This window comes from Paramisgurnus dabryanus, chromosome 11 (assembly GCF_030506205.2).
Source record: "Paramisgurnus dabryanus chromosome 11, PD_genome_1.1, whole genome shotgun sequence".
NCBI classification, from domain to species: Eukaryota; Metazoa; Chordata; class Actinopteri; order Cypriniformes; family Cobitidae; genus Paramisgurnus; species Paramisgurnus dabryanus.
In genome coordinates this window covers 19,149,738-19,160,484 of record NC_133347.1, presented here as the reverse complement: position 1 = coordinate 19,160,484, position 10,747 = coordinate 19,149,738, and the positions used below count along the sequence as shown (strand labels likewise).

The window sequence follows — 10,747 nt, the reverse complement described above, 5'->3', positions numbered from 1 at the left end:
GTACATCAAGATGAAGTAAATGTAAAATGTATTTAATAACAAAACTAGGATTAAAATAATATTGTTTGCCTTTATTTAATAGAAGAGTAAAGTATTGTCATAAGACTTGGCTGAGACCCTAACCCAGATGCTGGAGTGCGCATCTTTGCCTTTGAAACTTTAGAGCTGTTAGAGTTAGGTGCATGATAAAATACACAAAGCTCCTCTCACTTGATACAAAGAATGTATAGATCTAGATGTTTTGGACAGCTGAGCTGACAGCCAGTCATGTGTATGTTCCTGAGTCATCTGGTCGCAGATTTAGAAACGTTAAAGTGCTGCCATCTGGTGAGATACAGTAGCACAGCATATATCATGAAACTGAATTAAATACAAAGATGACAAACTATATACTGTATAATTTTTTTATTTGTAAATTTTTATACATTATTCCCATAGTGAATAATGTCTTACTCTTTATGTTCCATGTTGCTGTTCTCCAGGATGATCTTCAGCCAGCTCACTTTAGGAGTGGGGGTGCCCATCACCTGACATTCAAGACTTAGCTCCTCCCCCAGAAGTGAGCTGACCTCTGATGGCGAGAATATAATGGTGGGTGATGCTGATGGGGCCAAATCAGTTGAGTTACTGGAGCTCCACAACCATCCCTACCCCCCGAGTTGAGGTGTTTTATCTGTAGAATGTCTTATTCTAGAAGGGAAAGGGAAATTTAATGTCTGTACTATAGACATATAATGGAAATGAGACAAAATATTTAAAAATTTACTATACACTTGAAAAGTGACTGGGTTATTTTTGACCCATAAGAACACATGGGTGGGTTACAAATTACCTCATGCTGGGTTAAAAATTACCCAATTTTGGGTTGTTGTTATCTATAATAACCCAGCAGTTGGGTTAAAACAACAAAGCATTGGGTACATTTTAACCCAGCGTTCTGTTCTGTCCAATATTTACCCATTATGTGTCAAAAATCTTCTTTTTTTTTTTTTGTCAACAGCTTAATGTTTTGTCAGAAACCCCTATAGAATGAAAACGTTTTAGGTTAAAAAATACATACATTTTATTATTATTACTTCTAATTTGTTGTCCTATTACACGCTTATTTTCCACAGTGTGTACCTCACACAACACTGTACACAAAAAGTCTCTGTGGAGAAGTGAACAAGTAGAGCTGAGCAGTGTGTCGAGTTGTTAAACATTGCAGTATCTGTTCCGCCCTGTAGGTGACACTGTTGACAACACATTCGTTGAAAATCATCTTTCATCAGGTAATTATAAAACAACTAGCTTATTTATTCAATTCTTGATAACTTAAAAGCTTAATAACCTCTCAAAAATATATATACAAATGAAATTACTTTAATCAATAGAATAAAGGCCTATAAAAAAATATAGCATGCACTTATGTTACTCAGAGAGAATGCAAGAACAGACCCAATAGACAGGCAGAACTGAACAAACGTCAAGTCAACCATAAAGAGGGCAGATCTTTTTGTATCCGCTCAAACTGTCGTCAAACCTCTTCCAGCTCAAACTGTCAATCAAACCACTTATCTCCGCCCACTGAGTGCAGCGAACTGATATTCCACTGCAGAACAGCTGAACGTCTACGGTAAATATATCTTCTTGTTTCAGTACAACGTTGTCTTTTTATGAAAGAAACACTGGTATCAGTGGTATGTCTATAACGGATCATGTTTTATGAATTTGAGCAGGGCCGGATTATCCATAGACAGGATTGGGCGAGTGGGCAACGGGGGGCACCAAGGGCTCCAAACAACGGCGCCTGCCATGAAATGCCATGTCCAGAAAAGGGAAAGGATTTTGGGTGCACGAGCAAAGCGTGTGGACCAACTACGCTTCACCTCTGTAATCGCCACCGTTTTTCCGCTTTCCGCACGTCTACTATTGAAAAAGAAGTAAATACCGCGTACCAAAACGCCCTTCAATCGTTTAACCGATAGGTCTAGCCCGAGAAAACTCTAAATATGTCGAGAAGACGCGCCCGAACGCGTTAAAAATTAGACATCGCAGAGATGAGAGAGAGAGAATTTCTAGCCTACATAACACCAAAAACATTACAGATTAGAAAGGTCTTGCAGTTAAGAAAACTGGATAAAAGACGAGAAACGTGTAAAGGATACAAGCATGTATTGCCCTGTCACTGATCTCATCACAATATGCTATCTGGATGTTACTTATTGTTTATGTAGCCTATGTAGGCTATTTTATTCCTAGAATTAGTCAAGGGGGCTATGATTCTTTGGTTCATAACTTTCTATTATGAAAGCAACTGCATAGGGTTTAGTCTATTTAGTATTTTTTAGTAATGCAGTTATTTTGGGGAAAATGTGTATAATTGCATGCTGATTTTAAGGTGTGCTCAAAATGTTCTGCTTGCGCTCCTAAAATTTTCTCTTAAACCAAAAAAAACTAGCCCTGAATGACTAGATTTTTTACAATTTGTATTCATTTTTCATTGCTGGCTTATTTTAAGGAAAGTGTAGTGCATGCGAGAGAATAACCAATCAGTGCACCTTTCAAAAGACCAAGGTCCCTGGTCCCCTGCAGTTTTTGCCAGGTAGGCAGGCAGATACATGTTGGATATTATAGTATAATCTCCTATTTTGATTGTAAATCTCCTATTTCCCCCTATTATCAATAACATACATAAACATGTTACCTAAATAATAAAAATTAACCCATAAAACAGAATAGCTAAAAAATATTTTCTTCAAACTTATTTTTATTGAACTTTATGTATACAAAGCAGATAAAAGATTAAATCAATATATTACACAATTAAATAATAGGGAGTACACAAGAGCAAACACATGACTCTACAAATTAAACAAACAACCACCCAGAAAGCAAATTGTTAAAGTCAAGATTACATCTAGAAGGCCAGATTTGCACTGTATAATGCCAAGCTATCATAAAATGTCATTTTTATTCATTAAAAGTGAATTGTTCTATCACTAATAGTGAATAAATATAAAGCTTTTAAGACGATTATTATATGAAGTTTATTTAACTAAGTTCGGGAGGAGCATGGTCATGTGATCCAACCAATCAGTGCAAAGAGGAGCCTATAAATGGCAGTCCCTCACCTCTGTCCCGTGACAGATTTTTTGCAGCGTCCCTCCTCCACCCCATCACCTCACTCTCATCTAGATTCATTTATCACAGTTAAAGAGAGGGGAGTACTTTGGGTTCGGGCTAAAATTCCGAGCTCCGAGCCCTCTCCTCGGACAGCACGCGAAATATGCTTTCTCTCATCGATTCCGTGTTATTGTGAACTCATGAATGCTATTTATTTGGAAGGGGGTGCCCTTTTTCAGTTTCAGCACATGACTCTCAAAAGGTCTGTGCATGGCCCTGCTCCGCCCGCATATCTTTTTTCGGCATTGATATGCGCTTCCTAGTTTGTCACTCTCTGCGCTGTTTATGGTACTGGATGACTCTTTGATCTCTCTGCTGCCCATCTGACAACTCACTGCTTTTGGAATGTTCACTGTGTAGTGAACAGCGTACAACAAACAGAGCTGGGTAGCAGTGGCGGCTGGTGCTAAAAAATGTTGGGGGGGTGCAAACAAACTTAAAATCAAACATTTACTGTAGTAATGCAGGACTGTTAATATTTATCAGGTGATGAATATCATTACTGCTTAGCTAAAATGCTGAAAATGTTACAGTTAAAGTCAACTGTTAAAGCATGAAATAAATGTACAATGAATCTGTAAATTTGAGTATAATGTGGATTTATTATTTATTAACGAACTAAACAAGGTATCATTCACACACGCACACACAAACACACTAGAGGTTCTGGAATTCTGCCATCAATTATTATCCGTTATTTCATGTTTTAATGAAAAAATTGTTTTCTTTCACATGTTAATTTCTAATCATGAACTTACAAGACGAGCATACAAGTTAAATTATGTTTGTTTATTTATTTGTGAAGAGAACAGATGAACAGAGACAGTGCATAATTTTACATGTTTAGCATCACATGAAGCACATTAATGATCTTGCAGTGACTCCCATGTGGGACCAATATGGGCTTCCTATGTGGGCCCTGGGTTTGTCCATGGGTTCCATGGCCCCACCTGGGTTAGCCCACATAAAGTCCCTTATTATGTAATTATTATACTTTCAATGCTTAATTGCAATTTAGCTAAATAATATATTTGTTTAAAATTGATAACCGATAAAAGCAACATAATTTCAGTTCGGTAAATATCAGTATAACATCACAAAACATTAGGGAGGTGCAATATGAGAAATCAAATTAAAAACTGTAAAGGTTCAATATATCAAAATACTTTATTGTCAATTTCAATGCTAAAATAATCAACATTTAAAAACTTCTACTGCAGGAAATGACAGTTTAACATAACACTTAAAATAAGCATTGAAAGAAGTCAAACTCTTAAAATACTTCAGACTCAAAAACAACACAAACATTGCTCACGTTTCTGGAGATGGTCTTAATTCTGATCATCAATTAATCTTTGTTCAACAGGTTTATGAAGAACTTCCAAAGCATCCACAGCCAAACTCATTAAATGTCCTTGCATGTTTGCTTTAATTCATCGATGTGCCGCATGTGAACTGCCATTGTTGTATTACATTTTCTAAAAACACAATTACAAGTGTAACGGTTGTGGGAGACTCCTGCTGCTCCGTTAGAAACTGCATCCTTGGGCCTGATTGTAAATTTTTGCAGTTTAAATGTTTAACATCTTTATAGTTGTATTTTTAAAAGTCCACATATTTTAGCAGAGATGATATAAAATATGATATAATATTATGTGAAAAAATTCACAATTAAAAACATTGGAAGCAGGACTACTTTGTCAAGCGTAATGTGTCATAGCAGTGAGCAGGTCTTAATGAGGTCTCCTTATATGAAACACCTGACTCCACTTATCAGGCTCCTTCCAGAATGTTTTAAACATTTCTTTAATTAACACACTAACAAACTGATGAACTTTCTGACATTTCTTATTTCCCTCATTCTCAACTATGCAAATAAAAAAAAAAAAATAATTTATAAATTCATAGGCAAGTGAACATACTAAATATCACATTAATTGTGATATTTAGTATGTTCACTTGCCTATGAATTTATAAATTATTAATTTTATTTTAATTTGCATGTCAAAAATAATGCCTTTTTATTTCAAATGTTTTATACTGATCAAATCATATCTGTTGTATTATTTGAAGAGTTTCGTTGCAAAACGAGATAACTCCGTTTTTAAAAATTTTGTCAAAACATGTTTATTATAATGTTATCATGTTATTATTTTGTTTTATGGTGCTACTTAGCTGTATTTTTTAGTTCAAAAGATTTAAATCAAAACAAACCAACTGCAGTTGAATTGATATTAATTGGAATGCACAACCAAAAATGATTTCGTTTTGCAACGAAGCTCTTCATTTACTTTTTGTATAAAAGTGACAATCAACCAAAAGTTGTTATTTCGTGATTTTAAATATATAAAGATATATTTCAAGCATAAAATTGTGAACACACATAGTGAAACCCACATGGGACCCCCAAATATTGCCCATATGTCAAGCCCATGCCAACATGTAACCCATGCTGCCCACGTGGGCCCCACATATCAATGCTGGCTGGGGACATACAGCTGAGGCGATAAAACACGCAAACTTTGTGCTGAACAGGCAAATATGATCAAATCACAAAATACGATTGCGATTAAAATAGCAACAAACGTGTAAAAATCTGAATTGAATTAAACTCATGAAACTACTACTGTATCTTGTATTAAACGCAGGCAGTTTAATGCATACTCTTGCCATTATAGATAACCTCCAATAGACATCTTACAATTTTTATTTTAGCGATTGATCTTGCGTTCTTCCACTTTGGTTATCCCGATCTGACACACACGCGCACGCAAGCACACACACACACACACGCAGTAAAGTTGCCTAATCACAGACACTTTACAACAAAAGTTGACCGTGCCACTGAAAATTCTGGATTATCTGAGCATCAAGTCCACGCAAAGGCAGCTCAAATGCGCTCTATCACGCAGACTTTGAAACAGCAAACAGGGAAAATAATAAATATCATGAATTACATACTGTAGCATCCAGCTAACATTAGTCAACTCCGTTTGCCATAAGTCCTGGAAATCACACAGTGTAAACTCGACACGGATCACTTCCTGCTGCTCAATCTGGTCCAAGCTCATTTTTTTTATTCTTCAACTGAACGCCTTGTAAAAAGTGATTTTGTGAGGATAAATATTTTCCTTTATCTCAAGATATTTCACTTGGTTTCACTGATCATCAGTACTGTATCTAGCAGTTCCATGGCAATCTGCAACGTGGTTATGAGACTCTAAGAACGATCCAATCACATGAGGTCAAAGACATAAAATAACAATACTGATTCGCTTACAACATAAGTGGGAGGGTTTGGGGCTCACAGTCCTGCGCCCCAGGGCGGATCTGAAACCAGCCAATTAGAGCTCAGCCTCAGGTCACATGTTTTTACCCTTTTTACTGACCTACATACACACACCTGATTTTCTTCTATACAGGTAGATGTGTTTTACACACTAGAAGGGGGGGGGGGGTCTTTTGTCTGCCAGCTTCATTGTGTGCTGCATATCATCATAATAGTTTTATACTCGGGTGACGACAAAGGGAGCCCTCGCTATCTAACCAATGGAGCTCTGATATGCTAAAACGTCACTAAAATGATCCGCAATACAGAAATTCACAGATTAATTGCTTTAACAGTTGACTTCAACAGTAACATTTTCAGCATTTTAGCTAAGCAGTAATGATATTCATCACCTGATAAATAGCTATTTACAGTCCTGCATTACTACAGTAAAAGTTTCATTTTAAGTTTGTTTGCGCCCCCAAAAACGTATAGAACCAGCCACCAATGGAAACTTTCTGCCATAAATTCAACTCAATTATCTATTCTTTGCATTTTAGTTTCCATATTCTTTAGTATTTTAGTATAATTAAGCGTGTTTTTAGTTTTCTTGTTTATCTTTTGTTAATAAATTCCATTTTATTACCACTGTGTCTTCCCTGTGTTAATAAGACAAGATAAGGGGATAAATTAGATGACAAACTCCCTCTAATTTACATAATTTCTTATTTGTTGAATGATCTATTTAGATCATTCTTATTGTTAAAGTGAAATTCTTTAGCTGGTGCCCTGAAGGGGTCATCTGACACACACATGCACACACACTCGGGGTTAACCTCTAGGGTCCTGTGTATGGCATACCACTAAGTTGTTGCCCGTGTAAAAATCACTAAATTAATTTGTGCCCGTGTCAAAATCACTCCAACTGTTCTAACTGGACTCCCCTAATGGTGAACTGGACTGACTCTGTCCTCGTTTCTCTGCCCTTCTGGATTTGTTATCCTGGGCAGCAACCCTGATATTCAGCTTTATTCATAAAGTCTGATTTATCCTCGCTTTGAGGGTGATAGTGACAGCGATTGCACTGCGCCTTTATGTAGGCTTGCTCTTTCTTGTTTGTATGCCTAAGATTAGGTATAGTTATTGGATGAATTCCTTTATACACATTATTAACGAGATCGTTATATCAAAGAATATGACTGTACTTTAGCTCTCCAATTTAATTCATGCCTATTAAGAAAACTATAACACAGGACCAATTTTCTCCACCACCGATTCTCATTTCTCACAAACAAGTTTTATTTTATGTTAGAGCACAGACAGAACTCTGTGTAGATCTCTTAGTCTGCCGAACAGCAAATAAATCATTCACAGTTTTGAAAAATTCACTGAACTATGATGTGCCTCCCCTCATTTCTCCATAGGTATGAAAAGGCACATGGCAAACATCAATTTGAAAGGACTGCTAGGAATTTTATTTCTATTGAATTTTATTGCCATTCTGATATGGACCAATTCAAGCTGGCATCCTAATTACATACGGACTTCACCATTTTATAATAAACAGAGAATCCAAGAGTCTTTAAATTCAATAACACCAATCAAAGACTCAAAACACTTCATGGTGTCTGCATTCATCGACCACAGAATTGATGGGACGATTCGAGTCATCAGCATAATCAACAGAGAAAGTCTTCAGCCACTTTACTGCGTTTACTGCAGTACTGAACATGAATGTACAACTGTTGAGACTGATGTCCAAATACACAGTGACCATTTTGGGTTCCCATTTCATGTGTCGGATGTGATTTGTAAAGGTAAACACTTGCAGAATGCAACACATGTCCTCATCTCAACAAATGATTCAATCAATCAAACTACAAAGTTTTTACCAATAAGAAATCGTGTTACGACTGAGAACTTCAAGTATAACTTCACAGTTTGCATCTCTAACATTTTCGGTGACTACAACAATGTGCTGGAGTTTGCTCAAACTATAGAGATGTACAAGCTTTTGGGCGTTCAGCGAGTGGTCATCTATAACACTAGCTGTGGACCGGACCTGGAAAAGCTTTTAAAGCATTATGAAAGTGAGGGAATACTGGAGATTGTTTCTTGGCCAATCGACAAGTTTCTTAATCCATCTCCAGGTTGGAATTCAACAAAACACAAGGGTGACATTCATTACTATGGTCAGCTGACAACACTCAATGAATGCATTTACAGACACATGTATCAATCCAAGTATGTTCTCCTGAATGACATCGATGAGATCATCATGCCTTACAAATATGACAATTTACCATCTCTTATGGACAACCTTCAAGCTACACATCCCAATGTGGGTTTGTTTCTTATCGAGAACCACATATTCCCCAAAACACAGTTTGATGACAGTGGTCGCTTCAAACGGCAAGAATGGAGTAAAATTCCTGGTATCAATATCATGGAGCACATTTATAGAGAACCTGTTCGAAAAAATTTTCACAATCCCACAAAGATGATAATTAATCCAAGGTTGGAGGAGCAAATCTCTGTGCATTCCTCTTTAAGACACTTTGGATATTCTTACCATGTCCCATTTGATGTTTGTAGGATTGTACATGTGAGAGTCCCACTGCAGGGCCATCTTACCAAAGCTCAGCTGAATGTGGACAAAAGATTGTGGGACTTTGAACAAGAACTGCTACCAAATGTTGACAATGCCCTGAAGCTTTCTGGTTTGTTAATGCCTTAGTTACAGTTGACATCATTTATTATAATACAATTATAAACTTCTGTGGAATTTTTATTCCACATCTTTCTACATTTGTTGCATTTTGGTTGCTGATCCTCTGCATGGGATATTAGGTTGCTAGCAGTTTATATAAAATGAAATGAAAGATGTGATTGTGAGATTGTGGGTGTTTAAAGGTAAAATGAATTCAAATAAACCAGTCAGTTTCTTGAGACTTAATTGTATTGCCTTGTATTTAAATTGTAAACTGTGTTCTTGTTCCAAGTACATTACTGTAGGTTTTTAAGGGGCTGTATTTGTCAATCAAAATTTTTTTTATCCGTTTTTCATTTGTTTCTGTGTTCTTATTTTATAACTTACAGTTTACTTGATTATTTAATTACTTGAGAACTTTTTACTATTCATTTAATTTTAGGCAAGGATTTGTGTTAACCTTAGTGGTCACTTCTGATTGAAACCAATCCTTTATTCAGCCGATCTAACTCCTTTGTAATAGAATAAAATTGTAGTTTGGGGTTTCTCTGACAACTGTTAATAGCCATCAACACAACATATCCTGTACAAATTACTCCTGGGAGTGTTTTATTTACCTTCCTCTGTTGTGGCTGCTGTGACCACAGACTAAAGCAGGACACGTAGCTGTGACCGGACACATTGTCTCTTAGTGTAAATAGAAAATATGTTTATTGTTCTTTTTGTGGTCTGGCACCACCATTGAACCTGTTACCTGTAGATGCATGTATTTTTTTATACTGAGCACACAATTCTGGAAGGAAGAACAGTTCACTGAAAAAAATGATTCATTGAATTTAATCAATTTTTTTAAGGTAAGTGGTTGCATTCAATTTATTTAAGCTACATTTAAACAAAAAAGATTAGTAAAGTAAAATAAAATATAAAACTTTTGTTATGTAGCTTAAATAAATTGATTGCAACCACTTACCTTAAAAAAATTGATTACATTCAATGAATCATTTTTTTTCAGTGTATGTTTGTTACCTGCTATGGTTAACAGGATGCTTGCATACTTTTAAAACGAAATTCAAACAAATACCTAGCACGGTCAGGTTGAAGGTCTTTGTACTGCTTCCTGCTTGGTTGCTTGCCACACAGCTGTATAGTCCTTGTCATTTGGGTCCACATCAGAGAGCAGAAAGCGAGTTTCCTGTCCATCTAGCAGAAGATTGCGGTGCAGTGAGAGCGATTGACCCAGGGCCTGAAGTTAACTTTTTTGACCACCAGCCACTGTGGCAGGTGGATTTAGAAATCCTGGCCACAGAGACCAGCCAGTTTTTTTTTTTTTTTGCCTGAATAGTGAATTATAACACTGTCTTTATTGTATGAATTAAATATATATTTTTTTCAGAGCTACAAAAGTGAATTTCTCTTTGACTTAGGTTGTTTGATTAACATTAATGACACAGACTTAAGTAGGTTAATTGAGGTTACTGTCTCTTTAAGACCAGCACGGACTGTTTTTTGACTCTCTATACATATACTTATGACATAAAGAAATGTTTTATTAGAAAATGAATACTGTTGAGATCATTTTGTTTATATGTGCCCTGTCAAGAGCA

General features: G+C 36.2%; 1 protein-coding gene across 2 annotated transcripts; it reads left to right on the top strand.

Annotated features, from left to right (window-relative positions):
• Nucleotides 1-1,526: 1,526 nt before the first annotated feature.
• Nucleotides 1,527-9,653, top strand: LOC135730056 (uncharacterized). Of its 2 annotated transcripts, none has more exons than XR_010525854.2 (2): nucleotides 1,527-1,615; nucleotides 1,719-5,016. XR_010525854.2 is itself a non-coding variant. In XM_065247944.1 (2 exons), exon 2 carries the CDS (start codon nucleotides 7,860-7,862, stop codon nucleotides 9,168-9,170), a length of 1,311 nt encoding a protein of 436 aa, XP_065104016.1. In that variant the 5' UTR covers nucleotides 1,567-1,615; nucleotides 7,858-7,859; the 3' UTR covers nucleotides 9,171-9,653. The 2 variants fall into 2 exon arrangements, 1 of the variants encoding a protein (XP_065104016.1); XM_065247944.1 differs by lacking the exon at nucleotides 1,719-5,016 and adding an exon at nucleotides 7,858-9,653 and having other exon boundaries at nucleotides 1,567-1,615.
• Nucleotides 9,654-10,747: the final 1,094 nt, after the last annotated feature.